Source organism: Jaculus jaculus, chromosome 2 (assembly GCF_020740685.1).
Source record: "Jaculus jaculus isolate mJacJac1 chromosome 2, mJacJac1.mat.Y.cur, whole genome shotgun sequence".
Classification (NCBI taxonomy): Eukaryota; Metazoa; Chordata; class Mammalia; order Rodentia; family Dipodidae; genus Jaculus; species Jaculus jaculus.
This window is the reverse complement of record NC_059103.1, coordinates 175,005,251-175,025,074: the sequence shown is the minus strand read 5'-3', so window position 1 is coordinate 175,025,074 and position 19,824 is coordinate 175,005,251. Positions and strand designations below refer to the sequence as shown.

At 35.5% G+C, this 19,824-nt stretch overlaps 1 protein-coding gene across 49 annotated transcripts in view; it reads right to left on the bottom strand.

Moving 5' to 3' along the window:
- Positions 1–19,824, bottom strand: part of Rims2 (regulating synaptic membrane exocytosis 2) — a 544,765-nt gene that overhangs the window by 234,400 nt on the left and 290,541 nt on the right. For 29 of the 49 annotated variants that reach the window (XM_045144620.1, XM_045144636.1, XM_045144617.1 and 26 more), the window contains 6 exons: positions 19,051–19,259; positions 17,336–17,455; positions 12,543–12,642; positions 10,790–10,913; positions 9,829–9,875; positions 5,226–5,338 (listed from right to left, as the gene is read on the bottom strand). In XM_045144620.1, coding sequence (XP_045000555.1) covers positions 5,226–5,338; positions 9,829–9,875; positions 10,790–10,913; positions 12,543–12,642; positions 17,336–17,455; positions 19,051–19,259 — 713 coding nt within the window. Of the gene's footprint in view, positions 1–5,225; positions 5,339–9,828; positions 9,876–10,789; positions 10,914–12,542; positions 12,643–17,335; positions 17,456–19,050; positions 19,260–19,381; positions 19,450–19,824 lie in introns of all 49 variants that reach the window. The other 20 variants (XM_045144630.1, XM_045144647.1, XM_045144632.1 and 17 more) reach the window with 1 other exon arrangement.

Below are 19,824 nucleotides of genomic sequence, written 5' to 3'. Positions count from 1 at the left end.
GGATGCCAACAGGTAAATCAATAAAAAAATCAGGTGCATACTATGGGGTTGAGAGTGGATTTAAGGACATTTTAATTCTGCTTCCATTAGCAAGATTCTATCTAATTCCTCATAGTATTAAGGATGTCTGTCTTGTTTCCTTCAAGTTACAAATAGTTAAAATTCTTTATGGTTTCCCTACAGGCATATAGAATCAGGTAATAAATATTAGAAAGACTGTTCTGTAATTCAACTAACATTGAACAGGCACTATATAAGACATTAATCTAAAAACCACAGGAAACTGTCAGTTTTGAGCTCTATCTATCTATCTATCTATCTATCTATCTATCTATCTATCTATCTATCTATCTCTGCCTCCTCCCTCAAAAACAAACAAAGAATGTCTCAAATTTGAGTTTTTTATTGTAAAAAGATATAACCAAAGGAAGAATTTTGTAGATTTGGAGTGTATTTATGATGTCTGTATGCATAACCCTGGATGATTAACACTTGAATTAGTGATGAAAGAGTGAATGAAATTTACAGAGACTAATGACATATGCTGAAGAAAGTGATGTGGTACTGTATGTAGAAACATACTGTCCCTGTTCTCCCACCTTTATATTCTGTGTTAGACCAACTATATAAAAATAATGAAATATTTCATAAGTAACAAGTACCGCTCCATAAGAAGTAGTTCCAGTAGTTCCATTGTCTGGATCACCACATTGACACAATACTAAAGCATATTTCAAAATCAATTGGTCATCTTGCCTGCCATCTTTGAACAACAAATAAATTGACTCAACACAGATTTGCCCAGAGAACATAAAATACAATTGCACATAATTGGTTGTTGATGCACACCAGACTTAACTGACTATCCGAGCCACATTCTCTTTGCTCAGCAATAGATCTATCAGCAATTTTCAGGTGTGCCAACAAGAGGGGGATCTATTCTTTGACTTAATACAATAGGTCTCTGAAAAAAAGTATATCTGGCAAGATTACTTTTTTAAAATTGAGATTTCTAAGAAACCTATCTCTGTTGTTATTTACCTAGTACCTTGTGTGAAAGAAACAATGTTTATTTTAGCTTCATTACACTATGGTATAGGAAAAAAAAGCTTTTGTTGTTAAATATAAAACCTTCGTGTTGAAGGGTAAAAGAACTAGAAATAATCGCCACACAATTCAATATTAGAAAGAAAATAAATTATGTTTATAAAATTCATCAACAGCTTTGCATATAAAAGTATGAAGAAATGTACATTATACATATGATTTCTACTTGGGAAAATATAATCTATGAACAGACATAAAGATATTAGAAAAATCATCTCACATGCTATACAAATTATCTTTGTTATCAAGCATTTGCCATGTATGACTTCATGAGATACAAACCCAAGTAAAATCTCTTAAAAGCAAAAATGTCTAAGGGTTAGATTAGAAGAAAATGGGTATATATTGAAGCCCTGTTACTTTCTCAAAGTTATTCCACTATATGAAAAAGCATAATTCAAGCCAGGAGTGATAACACATGCTTGTAATCCTAGCACTTGGGAGGTAAAGGCAGGAGAATTTCAAGTTCAAGTCCAGTCTGGACTACCTATTGAGTTTCAGGCTGCCCAGAGCTAAAGAGTGAGACCTTGACTCAGGTGACACAGATGAGGCAACTGTCAGGAGCTGAGCTAAACCAAAGATGTGTAGGTGTTTTTTCACACAGGTTAAAGAATATCAAAGTCCAACATATGCTTAACAAATAAAGGATTATTTGATTAAAATAAGTTTAATTAGCTAACGAGTACTGGAAAGTACTGGGTGAGCTACTGGGGAAAAGTGGCCAACATCTCTCTGAACAACTCAAGGTCTAAGCTACTCAAAAGCAAACAACCTGATGAGATGCTCACACAAGTGCAATAGTGCCCACCACCATGGTGGGTAATCAGCTGCTCTTGGATTGGCTAACAGATCTGCTCAGTGGGAAAGGAAACCATATCTGGAACTGGGGAACAAGTCAGAATCACATCCAGAAAATGATTTTGTGTTCCAGTGTCAAGCTCCCACTAATCTTGGGCTATAAGAGGGTCTACACCCTTCAAATTCTCTCCAAAATAGTAATGGTTATTCCATTTAACAGGTGCTGATTTCACTCTCCATTGGAGAATCTGCTTCACTTTTTCAGATGGGAGATAAGTGATCCAGTGCACTTCACCCAGGCCACAGTTGAAACCACAGAGGAATTGGGGAAATGAACAAGAGAGTTGCTTCCTTGGTGAACCTGATATCAGCACAGGGTGAAGGAGATAGACACTAAAACAACTACCAAACCAGAAATCCAGAGGCTCCTAAGAGCCAATAACTGAAGTACACTTAAAATGCACCCAACATGGCTCAGGCAATCTTGCAAAAGAAGGGGCAGAAAGATTGTTAGATCCACGAGTTAGGACATTATGCACAGAGACATTGTCTCTCCCCCATAAGTGACTGATGCACCCACAGTGTATGACCCACAATCCCTATGGGGTTGACCTGCATCACCAACGAGGAAAGCCTCTTTGGAAAAGGGGCAGGGATGAGGGAAAGGATGGTACCAACATGTGTTGTTTCCAAACTAAATATATCTATGTCTAATAAAAGTTTTTCTCTTTTTTGGGGGGGAGGTTGGTTTTTCAAGGTAGGGTCTCACTGTAGCCCAGGCTGACCTGGAACTCACTATGGAGTCTCAAGGGTGGCTTTGAACTCACAAAGATCCTCCTACCTCTTCTGCCTCCCGAGTGCTGGGAATAAAGGCGTGCATCATCACGCCCGGCTAAAAGTAAACTTTTTTCAAAAGAAGAAAACATATCAATAAATAAGTGGCAAAAGACAAAGGGAGGGGAAAAGTTAGGGGATAATTTGCATATGTACAGATTTATTTTAAATGTATTTTATGCAAATTATTCTTTATTATAATTATTTCAGGTGATTTTTACTTTTAACTTATTTTCTATACTTTCTAGATATGGCATAATAAATATGCATTATATTTATCATCACTATTACTTTATGTATGTAAATGGGATGTATATGATTTTTATATGTATGCAATTAAAGTTGACTAAAATAAGAGAGGGGCATATTCATTTGAAGTCATAGGAAATGAGAATATGATATGCATACTAAATTATAGTTACAAGCCAGGCATGGTGGCACATTCCTTTAATCCCAGCACTCGGGAGGCAGAGGTAGGAGGATCACCGTGAGTTCGAGGCCACCCTGAGACTCCATAGTGAATTCCAGGTCATCTTGGGCTAGAGTGAAACCCTACCTTGAAAAAACAACAACAAAAACTTATAGTTACATGGATTTGTAAGTTAAGATCATTTGTAAATGTACATATTCTAATTTCACAACACTAAACATAAAATAAAGTGAAATTCTGAATCAGGATGAAAATAGATGAATTTGCAATTTTTCTAAATCACTATCAGTGGAATTAATACAGGACTTGGAATTTCAAATGAGATAACAAAGTAGTACATTTTAAAATATTTTTATTCATTTATTTGTAAGGAGAAAGAGAGAATGGGCATGTCTGTGCCTTATGTCACTGCAAATAAACTCTAGATGGGTATGCCACTTTGTATATCTGGCTTTATGTGGTACTAGGGACTTGTACTCAGGCCATCAGTCTTTGCAAGCAAGTGCTTTAATTGCTAAGCCATCTCTCCAGCTCCTAGTAGTAGATTTTTTTAAAAAATATACCTTTTTATGTGTCAGTATGTATGTATATATGATTTGTGTTACTGTAGGTGCATACAAGCCAGGGCATATGTGTAGAGATCAGAGGACAACTTCTGGTGTTTGACCTTATTTTCTATTATTATTGTCATTATTAACAACATGTTTCATAAGGATACATCGTGTATTGGTATATTCTTTTCCCTCTTCCTTGTCCCCATTGCATCGGTTACACTCCAAGGTAGAATTTCTTTGTTATTCGCATAGACATTCACCAAGCTAGCTAGCATACAAGCTTCTGAGTGTCCTGTCTCTACCTCTCACCTTGTCACCTTGTCATAGGTATGAAGGGTTTATATAGTGCTTGGGGTTTGAACTCTTGACCCCATGCTTGTGCAGCAAGCATTTTATCCAATGAACCATCTCCCCAGACACAAATGTAGTACTATTAATGAGTGACAATGTTTCCGAAAAGTCAAACATGGCCCTTTTCCACTAGCTATAGAGAGGAAAATTTCAGCTGAAGTAACAAAAGGCAATTTCTATTTCTCTTAAAATAGAAACACAAAATAGTTTAATACTTAGCTATAATATGTTTCAATTAAAATTTAATTCTGAATTGTGAGAAATGAAGCAGATCTTTAGGACTCCCAAAATTTTAAGTTAGATAAATTACTAGCATTACTGAAAATTAACACAAATGAATAAATTTGAATGTATTTTGATAAAGGAATGACAACTGAACAACTAAATAAAAACCAAGTATTTAAATTTGTAATTTAAAAAAAAAATAGGAACATAAGCAAGGCAAGGTGGCACATGCCTTTAATCCCAGTACTTGAGAGGCTGAGATAGGAGGATCACTGTGAGTTCAAGACCACCTGAGACTACATACTGAATTCCAGGTCAGCCTGGACTAGAGTGAAACCCTACCTCAAAACACACACATACACATAAACACACAAAAAAATTATCACAATACTAAATTACTGAGTATATTCAAGAATCTATTACTATTTGTTCCAATAATTGATTCTATCTATTGACAAAATATTCCCAATATCTTCATATATCTGAAAAATATTGAAAGTTTACAGGTTATTATCAAATAATCCTAAATTTCTCAAAAGTTGAAAAGTAGGGAGGAATATCTAAAAGCTTACTTCTATCTTGAATATAATCTTTGTATAATAGAATACTTTTTTCTTGTAGATCAATGACAATTTACAGTCATTTTAAAGCATAGAGTCAAAATCATAACTTTGAACATTGGAGTAATTATGAATTTTAAAAAGATTTACAGATATTCACAAAATATTTCATTAAGTTCTAAAAGACAACTCTAAAAGAAAGGTGTCTGACAGCCAAAATTAAATTTCAACTAAAATTATTAAAAATGAAAGAGCTGATAGCTGATAGCAAAATTACATTCTAGGAAGAACGTTTTAGAAAAAAAATAGCATGTTTTTAAAACATCATTTAACATTCAAAATAAGATTAAATCAGTGATTACATACTGAAAGTTGTCCTGATAAGAACTGTGGAACATCCCTCAACATGCCAGGACTCATGGGTGAGGTAACGGAAATAGAAGGACGATCCATTTTTTGAGATTCAAATGAGCTAGAACCTGAAATGATAAGTATGCAAAAAGAATAATAAAAAGAGCTATTTAATATTTTAGAACATTTAGCCTATATCTTGTAAATGTTTATAAAATCCCATCAGGCAGACTATTCATTTCCTTAACCACAATGACATAAATAACATTTGAGGAATTTGATATTTGTTTTGGTGGTATTTTTTTTTTTGAAGCATGATTGCAATTTGGTTATTCTTTAATGAGTAATAGTAGAATAATACTGTGCTTATAATATCACTGACAGGTCTGTATCTCAGGATTCACTCACTTTATCTGTTAAATATCCTATACTCATATAATAATATAGTATGAGATTTCAAAAATAGAAATGGAAGAATAATGAAAACTTCAAACAATAAAGAACTTAAAAATACTTTAGGGCTGGAGAGATGACTTAGCAGTTAAGCGCTTGCCTTTGAAGCCTAAGAACCCCGGTTCGAGGCTCGATTCTCAAGGACCCACGTTAGCCAGATGCATAAGGGGGCACATGCGTCTACAGTTCGTTTGCAGTGGCTGGAAGCCCTGGTGAGTCCATTCTCTCCCTCTCCCCCCCCCCCTCTCTCTCTCTCTCTCTCTCTGCCTCTTTCTCTCTGTCACTCCCAAATAAATAAATAAAAGTAAACAAAAACATTATTAAAAAAAATAGTTTAAACTCTGGTCCTAAGAACATATAAGGTCAAGAATATCCAAAATTATTGTTTTCACAAAGTGACTTTTTACATCATTTTCTGAAGACCAAAGTGAATTAGACAGGCAGAAATGAAGTAGCAAGCTATAAAAAAAGGTTCAGAATAGCAGAAAAAGCTAACATAAAAATACACAAAGTTACATGTATAGATTGGAAAGTAAATAAAAACAGAGATTAATAAAATACTGACAGAATTGGATGCATTTTCATAATAAAAAGGTATCCACTCTCTCTCCTCCCCGCCTAAAATAAATTTTTTTTAAAGGGGTAATGCTGTGGGTTGAAACAGCGTGAAGGAAATCGTTCCACACAGGAACTTCTCTGGCCCTCATCATGCAGAGTCACACTGGGCTGGGCTACAGGGGCCTGGCCAGGGAAGAGTATGGAAACAAGAGCAGGGTCCAGGCTGAGAGACAGGGCTTCAAGTTAGAACTGCTTGTGTTTCTGGAACCAGGGACTCAGAGACCAAGTACTGGCTTGACCAGCCTTCAAGGTAGCATTGATGGCAGGTGTGCCAAGAAAGGCTCGCTACCAACAAATGTCTTCCCCAGCTGCTCACTAATGCCCAACATTCATTGAAAGGGAACAAATGAGGCAGTTAGGGTGACTGGATACCTGAAAGTAAGGGCAGGAATGTCCTTAAGTCTGCCCTCATAATCTCCACTGTGCTGGAGATCAAAGGATGATCTGACTTCTTTATCTCCTGTCTAAAGCCGTTCCCTAGACCTGTTTATCCATGAACAGCCTGAGCTCTTCTCTGGGAGGGAGTTCCCCTTTCCTAGAATTTAAATTAGATCCTAACATTGTGTTTGGTTAAACTCAGGGGCAAAACTTGGCATCATAGGTTGCCTCTTGAGCCAACCCCTAGCCCCAAACAATCAGCCCTCACTGTGGATCACCTAAGCCTGAGAGTGAAGCCCACCACAATAGGGTTAGAAGTAGACCCTTACCAGGGGGCAAGCTCCCTCTTGGCTGCCCATTCATCAACCCTGAACTTTCAAGGTCCTGTTAAGTCTTCCCTTGTGCTTAGATAAAGGGAGAAACACCCACCAGGCCCTACTCCCATATGGGCTCTCTCCCTCCTACACTGCACATGTCAGGAGCTCTGTGCACTTTGTTCTCTGTCCTCTCTAAATCCCTTTTCACATTTCTTCCAGGCTCACTACATGGGCTGTCAGGCCACAGGAGTGTATCCATTTACCTTTGCTTATTTTATACTTCCCTCAATAAATGTATTAATTGAATAATTTTCCTCAAAAAAATAAATAAATAAAAAGGGATGGGCTGGAGAGATGACTTAGCAATTAAGGTGTTTGCCTGCAAAGCCTAAGGACCCTTGTTCAACTCTCCAGATCCCATGTAAGCCAGATGCATAAAGGTGAAGCAAGCATAAGGTTGTACATGCTCACTAGGTGGTACAAGAGTCTGGATTTCAATTGTAGTGACTGAGGCCCTGGACCACCAATTCTCTCTCCTCCCCTTCCTCCCCTCCTCTCTCTCATTCTCTCTTTAAAATAAAAATAATTTTAAAATGGTAACCAACACTAAGTCTACTGAGTGGTAAAATAAAATTGTGCATCAGGAAGATGGCTTTACCACCTATTTAAAATGTGCAACAAAGCAAGATGGGAAATATTTAAGAAACAAGTAGAATTGAGTGACATTAGAAAAATAGTAAAGGCTGTAAAAAGAAAATGAAAAGAAGGAATTTAGATGATACCAAGAATAAAAAATAAGGGCTCCATGGCATGTGCCTAGAATCTGGGTTTAATACTTCAGAAAGAAACTCAAAAACTAATAAATGTGAGAAATACAGGAAAACACTTGTAAAAACAAACTGAAAAGAACTAAGAATGTAAGCCTAGAAGCAGATATGTGATAGAGAAAGTCCCCTATAGACCAGGTGTGCTTTCTGGAGAAGAAGGTATGCAGATGTTCATGGGGATTTAGTTCTGTGTTTAGAAGAGACACCTTTAACAGGATGAAGAGAACTTAATTTTGGAACCACAATGACATTACAATACCTCTGGGACAACAAAGGCAGGTGTAAATCAGATAACGGGAAGTATAAATGGAACCAAATTTCATAGTCAAGCCTAGTGTTTGACAGACATCAACCTATTGAATTATGTCTAGAGATGCATGGGGATACCACTCATCTCTTCAGAAAGTATCATATAAAATAAAAAGGGAAATCACAGGTCTTAGAAATAATAATAATGGTGACACTTTTTACAATATTTAGATGGCAGATATTAGAATGATGCCTTCATAGTAAGAAATGGGTTGTTCTCTTATGTAAAGTTTATCAGGAAGAAAATTAGCAAAATTCATTCTTTGAGCAACCAGAGATATAAGGGACAATGATAAAAACTTTCAGTAATGTAACTAGAAGTCATATGACTGGAAATTATATACATAAGAAGCAAAAAATCTATTTATGTACCAAGAACAGAGACTTAAAGACTAGGCCTTGGACAAATCTTGTCTTGTTTAAAGAATAACGATTAGATCAGATCTCCTTTGAAGAATGATCACCTCTCAGGAAAATTTTAGCATTATTGCCTAAGCCTTTTTAAGTAGCATAAAGGTTAAAAAAGTAGCATATTTCTCATATCTTAGTGATTTGTGTGGGTAAAAATTATATCTGCCTTATAGTATTGTTATAAGAATTGTGATAATATCTGTATAATATCAATAGTTCCAAGTACCAAAAATAAATGCAATGAAAATGTTCTGAGTACCATTCTACAATGCAAGTGCTTATTTATGGTTACAGTTTTACATGATCATGATCTTCATGGTCTTGTAAATATTTTTTAAAGTTGTCTTGTCACTGATCTGTTTGCTATATTCTTGACTCCTACATAGTTAGCCAAATTTTAAAACATAAGTGTCTCTTCAAAAGCATTCTGTACAACTCCTATTTTTTTTCAGAGAAAGCCGAGTTTATGATAGCTCATAAAGCTTATGAAATTTGACTGCTACTCTATACCATTCACAATTATTTCTCTTCTGTACTCTGTTCAGCTACATTAGCCATTGGGTTTCCTTAAATTGATGTTGGGCTTTCCTATCTTATACTTATTTGCTTTAATTCTTTTTCTCAGCTTTGTCTACTTTGATAACATATTTCATATAACAAGCCTCCTCCTTTCTCCCAATATCATTTATATTATCCTGAATCAATCAAGATTCAGTTCTTAGAAAAAAATTCATTTCTTTAAGATTATCAAATAAGGTAATAAAAGTATGCATGTATTTGATATTATTAGAACTTGGCTTATTCGTTCACTAGTTCTTTAATATGAGGTTATAAACAGAATTCTTATTTTATAATAACATAAATTAGAATAAGTATAATTATATACAAATTTTACAAAACAAACATACATTCCACTGAGAATAGAGTTACAAAGTACTAAATTTTAACTTGTAGGAAGCTTGGAGAGGTTATTTATAGAAGTAATGTATATGTTCACAAATTTTTAATTGGAGTAATGGCTCCACAGCTACATATGTATGTAAATACTTACCTAACTGTACTTTGTGTGTGGCTTATATAACTCAATGAAGCTATGTCAACATCCACAGTAAAGACAGTAAAGTTGAAAAAAATTCTCTTTAATTATAGATTTTATACTTTTTCCTACAGTGACATGAAATATTAAACTTTTTATCTTCATATGACTAAATATTGAAATGAAAATTTTGCATCCCATACTTCATATTGACCTTTAATGAATGACATTATTAAGGCTGTATCCTTGTAGAAAGCAAGGAAACTTACTGGATTCCAGTTGTGCATGTGTGCTATCAGGTATTCTAGGTATATCTCTGAAATGATAATAAAAGAAAATGAAAACTGTTTCAACAATTGCTACAACTGCTATTTTTATCATTACTAACCTATAAATGAGTATTGTCAAATGAAACACAACTGTATGCTAGAGGCATTATATAAGTAAGAAACAAACATTCACTTTTGATTTGTCTTGTCTTGTTTTATTTTGTTGAAATATTGTCTCTTTTGGATCCAGTCTGGGCTTGAACTTGTCATATACTGTGCTTCAACTTTGTATCTGGGATCACATTTTTGCTAATAAAGGTATGGGATTAACTTCAACTACTTCAAAGGAATTAAAATCCATATGCAGGGCTGGAGACATGACTCAGCAGTTAAGGGACATGCCTGCAAAGCCTGACAACCAGGTGCACAAGGTGGCACATGCATCGGGAGTTCATTTGCAGTGCAGTGGCTTGAGGCGCTGGCATACCCATATTCATTCATATTTATTCATTCATATTCATTCACTCATATTCCCCCCCCCTCTCTCTCTCCCTCTTTCTCTTTCTCTCTCTCTCTCTCTCTCCATGCCTCTATTCCCAACAGTCAGGGGGTAGAGGTAGGAGAATCACACTGTAGGTAGAATAATCATTGTGAGATCAAGGCCAGCCTGAGAGTACATATTGAATTTCAGGTCAGCCTGGGCTAGATTAAGACCCTACCTCAATAAAAAAAAAAAAAAAAGAACCCATGCATTTATTATGTACACATCTACTCTAAGAAAAATTTTATAGTCAAAATCCTAAGTTTTACAGCTTAAATTTAATTCAATTCTACTCTTCATTTTAACCTGTTCTTCTAAATCAATTACATTGAAGTTCAACTAATATATAATCAAATCAAAAATTAAAACACTTTATTTTAACTAAAATATAAGACACATAAATAGCTAAAACCAACTTACCCAATTGGCCTAGAAACAACAAGTTCCACTTGTGGTTCAGGTTTAGATTCTAAAATGATATTGTAAACTTCCTCAAACGTGGCTCCTTGCAGCAGCCTTCCATTCCATTCTAATACTTCATCACCTATAATGCCACCAATAATCTTAGTAATATAAATTAAGCTCATGAAATGTACTTAAAGCTAGAACAATCTTGAAATTTCAATGATCTCTGCAGTATACAATCACCATTATCGAGTAACAACACACTGAGAACAGCACAGGTGGCATAAAATTTGATGCGCAGGATAAATGACAGAAAAAGAAATACATAAAAGTTATCTCTATGATTTCTTAATAAAAACACTAAATGTTGACAATCATAAAGGTCAATTGTATTTGAGAATTTTTTTACTGTACTCTACGTTTCCAGCATATATGTAACAATATCATATTTTCTATTAGAGGTTTCCATTCTCTGATTTGGTTTGTACAAAAAGTTTAATCATAAGCATGTGTTGTGGTTTGATTTAGGTATCCCCCATAAACTTAGGTGTTCTGGGTGCTAGGTTCCTCAGCTGATGGCAATTGGGAATTAAAACTTCCTGGAGGCAGTGTATTGTTGGGGGCAGGTGTGTGGGTGTTATAGCCAGTTTCTCCTTGCCAGTGTTTGGCACACTCTCCTATTGCTGTTGTCCACCTGATGTTGGCCAGGAGGTGATGTCCACCCTTTTCTCATGACATTGTTTTCCCTTACCATCATGGAGCTTCCCCTCAAGTCTGTAAGCCAAAATACACCCTTTTCCCCAAAATATGCTCTTGGTCTGATTTTTTCCAGCAATATAAACCAGACTGCAACAGCATCCTATCAAACATTCTTCAAAGTTTTCAAAGACTCCTCTACTAGCATCTACTGTCAAAATGATAGGGAGTAACATATATGAGAAATTCATAAAGTCTGTTTCCTAACTGAGGTTGGAAATTTTTCAAAAGAAAGGGAAGACTTGGGCTGGAGAGATGATTTAGCGCTTGACTCCAAAGCCAAAGTACCCAGGTCTGACTCCCCATTACCCACATAAGCCAGATGCACAAGGTGACACATGAATCTGGAGTTTGTTTGAAGTAGCTAGAAGACCTAGCATGCTATTCACTCTCTCTGTATGTCTGTTTCTCTCTCTGTTTCTCTCATAAATAAATAAAAATATAAGAAAAGGAAGACTATAAGAAAGATAAAATATTATTAGATGCAGATTAGAATATCCATCATTAAAGGATAATATAGTATATATAAAAGATAGTGTCTCTAATAAGACATGACAAATAATAGTTAAAACTTTCCATTAAGCCGAGTGTGGTGGTACACACCTTTAATCCCAGCAGTTGGGAGGCAGAAGTAGAACGAATGCTGTGAGTTCGAGGTAACCCTGAGACTACATAGTGAATTCCAGATCAGCCTTAACTAGAGAGAGAATGAGACCTTACCTCAGAAAACAAACAAACAAAAAAAAATATTTATATATATATATATATATATATATATATATAAAGAACTAAGATAAAATGAACTAGTTGTTCCTAGTCAAATCATTTCTAAGTGAGTAGTATAACTCATTCTTAAATATTTTTGGTTTATATTTTTGTTTGTTTTCTTTCTGCACTGCAGGAATTAAATCCATGGCTGAGGGCATACTAGGTGAAGTACTCTACCATTGAGCCACTACCACAGCCTCACAGCTAACATGATAAATGCAAATAATCAATGATAATAACCTACCTGGTCTAAGATGTCCTACAGTATCAGCTAAACTTCCTTTTTTTACTTTGGTAATAAATGCACAGAGCCGACCTGATTCAATCATCTTTCCTCCTACAACCTGTTTAACAAAGAGAAAGTATTAAAACAGTCATATTGTTAAAATTAACATAGTTAAAGGTTAGGTAAAAAAAAAAAAGATCAGGAGCAATTTGCAGCTTCTAAAAGTGTAGCTTAATGTACTAAAAATTATTTCTTAAATAATATAGCATTTCTATTAGGAAGTGAGTATATTGCTATAGCAACCCTTGTGATACAGTCCAAATGTGCTGCAATTTAACTTATTATTTGTTCAAATACATATTTTAAAAACAATTTTTAAAGTTTTAATTATTTATTTATTTGAGAGAGAGAAAGAAGAAGGAGGGGATGGGCACAACAGGACTTCTAGCAACTGCAAATGAACTCCAAGACAGATGTACCATCTTGTGCGGATTTACATGGATCTAAAATAAATTGCTTCTCTTATAAACTGAAATAAAGAACTGTGAAATTAAAAATCACTGAACTAGCCAGGAATGGTAGCACATGCCTTTAATCCCAGCATTTGGGAGGCAAAGGTAGGATTGCCATGAGTTCGAGGCCACCCTGACAATATCGTGAATTACAGGTCAGCCTGGACTATGACGAGACCTACCATGAAAAAAGAAAAAAAAATCACTGAACTTTGTTATTCCATGTATTTCTTCCACAATGAAAGCCAATTATACTGAGTTACATTTCAGTTAATATTTATTAATCATATATATTATTCTGAAAATTAAATGTAAAGTTCTTTTGAGCTTAAATCCTTACATAAATATTTTAAGAAAAATGTCATGGCTTTAGTTAAAATAATATTTTAAGTATTATTCAAATATTATGTGATTATTATTGAAATCTTGTATCATATAAGACACTACATTAAATGCTTATGAGTTGCTTCAATTAATCGCATTTTACCAATTCAAAACATAATACTTTAAAACAACTATGAGATTCCACTTTACCCCAATAAGGATAGCAAATATCAAAAAATCAAATGAAAATAAATGCTGGCGAGGATGTGGAGAAGCAGAAACATTCATTCACTGTTGGTGGGGATGTAGGATGGTACAACCACTTTGGAAAGCAATATGGAGACTCCTGAAAAAGATGACTATAGAGATACCAACAGACCCAGTTATACCCTTACTGGGCATCTACTCTAAAACCTTCAAACCACAGGCTAGAGAGATTTGCTCAACCATGTTTGTAGCAGCTCAATTCGTAATAGCTAAAAGCTGGAATCAACCCACATGTCCATCACTAGAAGAATGGATAACTAAGATGTGGTATATCTACACAATGGAATTCTATACAGCAGTAAGAAAAAAATGACACAAAGAAATTTGAGGAAAAATGGTTTGAACCTGGAACAGGTCATTCTCAGTGATTTACCCAATCACAGAAAAAAAATCAACACATAGTCTCACTCATCTACAACACCTAACCTGAATCTACCCAAGATACCTTACATACCCAGCAAGTACCTCATGGATTAGACACTAGGATGGATGGGGAGCGAGGGGGAGGGCATCGAAGGGGTGGGAAACACTAATCTGGACCCAAACGGCAATGGTACCATAAAATTCTACTTCCTAAAAGGCAGACCAAATGGCTGAACCTTCACTAGACCCTTATAGGAAACACCTGAACCACAAGACACTGGAGAGGGTAGGATGAAGTCTAACCTAAATCTTCTACATTTTCCCCCCTCCCTCTCCCCCTCCCCCCCCATCTCTCTCCTCTCTAACTCTTGTATATTAGTTATTTTTTTCCTCATTTTCTTACTGGGCACTGACCTGTAACCCCCAAAACCAGCATGGGGCTATCATCCACAATGAGCTTTTGATCAGAGAAACCTACAAGGTTTCCTAAAAGAATGACAGACTTCTGTCAGAGTACTTGATGACCCACCAAAGGTCAATGGTAAGACCCTATTGCTGAAGACTCCATACGCAGCTGACACATAAAATGGAATGGCATGGCTGGAAGCCAGGAGTCAGTCCCCAGTCAGCGTGTCTAGTGCCAGAAGGTGCTACATGGGCGATTGGGGGAAATGACCAATATCTGTCCAAGCAACTCATGGTCTAACCTACTTAGCAACAAATAACCTGGTGTGATGCCCGCACAAGTGCAACAGTGGCACACAGCCATGGTGGGGAACCAACTGCTCTTGATTTGGCTAACTGATCTCCTCAGTGGTATGGGACCCATAGCTGGAGCTGGGAAACAAGTCAGAACCATATCCAAACATAAGCCCACTCTCCAACATCAAGCTACCATCAATCATGGGGTACACGAGGGCCTACACCTATTAAACTCTCTATCAAAAAAGTAATTGTTATCTCAATTTTCCGGGTGTTAACTTACTCTCCGTTGGAGAATCTGCTTCTCTTTGTCAGATAGATGCAGATCCTAAGGAGAGAGCTGCCCCATCATACCTCAAAAGGGGACCGACTGAAACTAAGGAAAATTGGCAAAACAAGCAAGGGCTCTGTTTTCCTGATGAACCGGATACCAGCACAAAGGGGAAGGAGACCAATACAGAGAAAAATAAACTCCTACCAAATCAGAGAGCCAAAGCCTCAGAGGCCCCCAACACCTCAGCTCTGAAGCAGACCAAATATGAACCCAACATGGCTCAGGTACATTTTGCGGAAGAGGGGTAGGAAAGAACGTCAGAGTAACATGTTGGGTCATGATATGCAGAGACATTTATCATACCAATAACTGTGGGCTAACTCCACAATGCATGACCCATTTACATCAACAAGGAAGGGCCATTGGGCGGGGGTAGGTCATGGATGATCCTAAACAATGGTACCAAACTGCCTGTATTTGCTGAAAAGAAAACTAATAAATTAAATTTTAAAAAATCATATTACTATCTCCATTGTACAGGTGCAGTATTTAAGGCTAAATGTAATTGTCCAGTTTCATATAGTGAATAACTGTCCTGTCATTAAAGCCAAGACTTCGTTTTTAAAATATTTATTTTTTATTGATTGATTTACTTTGCAAACACAAAGAACAGAGAGAGAGAGATAGGGAGAGAGAGAGTGAAAGAGAGAATGGGCAAGCCAGGGCATCTAGCCACAATAATGAACTCTAGATGCGTGCACCACCTTGGGGAATCAAGAATCAAACCTAGGTCCTTGGGCTTTGGAGGCAAGTACCTTAATGGCTAAGTCATATCTCCAACCCCCAAAACCATGACTTTAATCTCTATACCCCATTAATCTAACACTGTACTGAACATTCTGTACTTAAATCCCACTGTTGCTACCACCTTGTTATGTCCATAGGCAATTTGCATTACCTCTGTAGAAGTCATCTGCTACAAGCTCTGAACAAGGTGACAGATATAAAATACTGAGATGAGTCCTAAACACACGTTTTCCATCCATTTCTACATGTACCAGAACTTCTCTGATATCTGTAACTCACTATTATTCTGTCTTTTAAAATATTTTCCTCTTTCCTTATTTTGATTTTTAGCTAGTCGTAATAAAAAGAATTCTATTTGGAGTATAATAATAATTTTCTATGCTTTTACAGTAAAATAGAAATTAATGACCATATTTAGTTACCTAAGAAAAAGCCAGCAGTAATGACACATGCCTTTAGTCCCAGCACTCAGGAGGCTGAGGTAAGAGGATCACCATGAGTTCAAGGCCAGCCTGAGACTACAGGGTGAGTTCCAGGTAAGCCTGTGCTAGAGTATGACCCTGGCTTTAAAAAATAAGATGATTATTTTTAGGTTTTCAAATTTCAAATAATATTCTTGGGGCTTGGGATATAAATCACTAGTAGAACACTTGCCTAGAGTACATAACACCCTACATTTAATCCCAAGCACCAAAATCATAACAAAACAGTATTCTCTAATACATATCCACACATAGAAAACATGTTTTACTATATTAAGTCAAATATTATATTCTGAAATAACACACAGATTACATTTCCAAGTTTGCATATTAAATATTTAAATAAAACTATCATTTTAATATTGACATAGGTAAGGGGCAAGCAATATAGGCCAAAGAAAGTTTCTTTGCTGTGTATAGCCCTCAACTTTTTTCTTATCAATGTTTCTCATCAGTGTTTTCCAAAATTGCATATATGACTAATATTGTGGCATGCCAGAAGTTTTCTTTAACTCCTGGGCAATGGAAAGCTTAGAGGACTGAATTCCAGTATTTGATAATTCTTTTTTTTTTTTTTTTTTTGGAAGCCATACAAAAAGCCAACTTAATTTTAGAAAACTGGCACATAACAGCTCAAATAGGCTAGTGAAATAACAAGGTGGGCAGAATCAACATGTTTTAGAAAGTTATCAACAACTGATTCATTAATGCTGATACTAAGATTTTACATCACAATTACTAGAAAAAGGCTGAACACTGCCTTGAGTTGCGATTACTTCCTTAAAAATCTCCATGAAGCTTGAAGCATCCCTAACCATCTCTGTAGATAGCCGGCCTGGGGCACAGTCCTATGCTTTGAAACTGATGGCCTGAAATTAATTATTTTAATTTTGGCTTGGGGTTCTCTTCCAACCTTTCTTGTTTGAATGGAGTATTTGGTAAGGGTGGCAGGGTTGATAATTCTTAATAATTGAAAAATAAAATACATCTAAATTGGTATAGGTACAAAGAACTATCTTTTGTTTTCTTCTAGATCTATAAAGTAGGATAGAGGCAAAATCCCATACATTTATTACATACCTTTAAACCGAGCATTGCTCCTGAATCCCGAGGTACACTCCCATCTTTTAGACGTTTATTTAATAAAATACGCCCAATTAAGCGATCTCCATCTTTGGATGGCTGCCAGGTCACAGGGTGCTGACACAGAACATCAACAAATAAAAGAAATTGTTTCTTTAGTGATGTGTGGCTGTACAGTCTCACAAAATCTCAGACTTCTAAAGTGTTATGATTACACAAACCAGTTCTCATTCAAAAAATATCAAATAAAAAGCTTAATAAAATATTCTTACAATCTCAATTTTATTATTTCACATCAAATTCTTTCATTTTTCTGATACAATACTGAGGTAACACAGCTGTTAAAATCTGAAAAATCTTGAACATATATACAAAATGCTGAAGATGTTTGATAATCTCATAGACAAAAAAGATGAGTTAAAATTGTATTTAGGTGACCTCACATAAAATGAAACTTTCTTCCTAAACTCTCTGGAACATTTTGAAAGACTATATCATAGTAAAAAATAAGAGGCCAAATCATATTAAAACAAGAAGTCTAATCTCTTGACATGGGCTTTCTAAAACAGGTGTCTAAAATCCTATAATGATATGAGATATGTGTAATCCATTCAAAAGTGAGCAAACATATTCTTCACATCATAAAAATTTGTTGATTTTGTTAAAGATATGGTTTTCCTAAGTAACATAGGCTGGCCTAGAATTCACTATGTAGTATAGTTTTGCCTTGAACTCACTATCTGATAATTCTCTTGTGATCCTCTTGCCCCAGCCTCTGGAGAGCTGTGATTACTGGCATGGACCACCACATCCAACTGAAAGTTCATTGATTATTTCATGTTTTTGATAAATTCATCAGTCAGTAAATTATCTTTAATAGGTAATTCAAAATTAACTTTTTAAACAATAATATTAGAAGTTCATTTGTTTCTCAGAGCAGAACCATGGCATTTACAAATAGTGACACCATTTCATTATGAATGATATGCTAGTTAACAAAATAAAAGATTTGTGTAATCATAGTAGTTTCATGGTTACCTAAAAGCATGCAAATCTTCATGCAGAATTTAGCAGGCAAAGGACAATTTCTACTCAATCAAATCTATATGGGGAAAAGGTTTTCAAATTCTCACTACACTAAAAGCAAAAATAATAAACATCAAAGCAGATGGCAATGGAACTAATACTAATTTATACTACATTAAAATGCTATGACAATAAAACAAAACAAAACAAAATGACAGTGAAAGGGAAAAAAGAAAAACAACTTTTTCTGTGTAAACAGACCCAATTATCTCCCTTTTGCCTGGGATTCAAAACTATTAACAATTAAATTTTCATCCCCAGGAAAATATATGTAAAAATTCAAATAGGCCAATCAAAAATATTTATTTTAGTTTATAATAACAATGTAAAGTTCTCTAATGTGACTATAAACAAAACGTTCCTTTGTTCCTAAGTTTTATTTTAATTAATTAATTTTTTTTTTTTTTTTTTTTAGTATGCTGGCAAGCAATAAAAACAGCAAAGTAAGCAAGAGGCTTTTTGGTTTAGTTGTTTGGGTGGTTTTGTTTTTCTTTTCTGCACCTTAAGAAATGCTACATTGACCCTTAAGTGCCCTGTCCTTTTATAATGTACTGTTTTAATGAGTGACAGAGAGCAAACGAAGACCAAATGAGCAGGTTAAAAGGCAGGCTCCACAATCTCAGTACCTTATCACTATGGCTATGCTCCTCGTTAAGGGTTGTGCTACTACAGGTATCTACCCCAGAGTCCTTAATCTGAGGCTCAGACCATTCCAAATCCTCTTCCAAAGAGTGGCCACCAAAGTACATCATTTTCTTTTGTCTCTCAGACCTGGTGTTAGAATCCGACAAAACTGCCTGCTCACTAGTTTTTCTTTTTCCCTTTTGACTGTCCCCTACAAGTGTGAGATAAAAAAAAAAAAAAAAGATACAAAAAAGAAAACATGCAAAGGTGTAAATAAAAAAGGAAAAGTGAAATGATAACGGAAAATAAATAGTAAGGCTCCACATGTCTCACCAAAGACATTGGGGATGCCTCACTGCTATGCCAAGACGCATGGTCCAACCAGTTGTAATCCATGTCTCCTGTGAGAGTCGGACAGACACAAGAGTGCAGTGAAGGAGACAGAAGGGAAAAAGGACAGACAGACATTATAAACATTTTTAACTGTATGATCCTGTCTGGTTTCAAGAACTTTGTAGCACTCATTATATATACCAAGGGAATGCTAATATTCCAACTGAATAAAATTTATATAATGTAGAATACAAGCCTTGTTTAAACTAGGCAGATCCTACAAAACCAAAGTTCTGCTAGAATTTTGAAAAAGGATAAATTTGCTAATAATAAGCCAAAATAGAAACAAAAATGTTGGATATGCTGAAAAAGATAAAAAACCATCAGCTACATCTGTTTCATGTGCTTTTTTTTTCCATGTTAGCCTAAAGACATGAAATTGT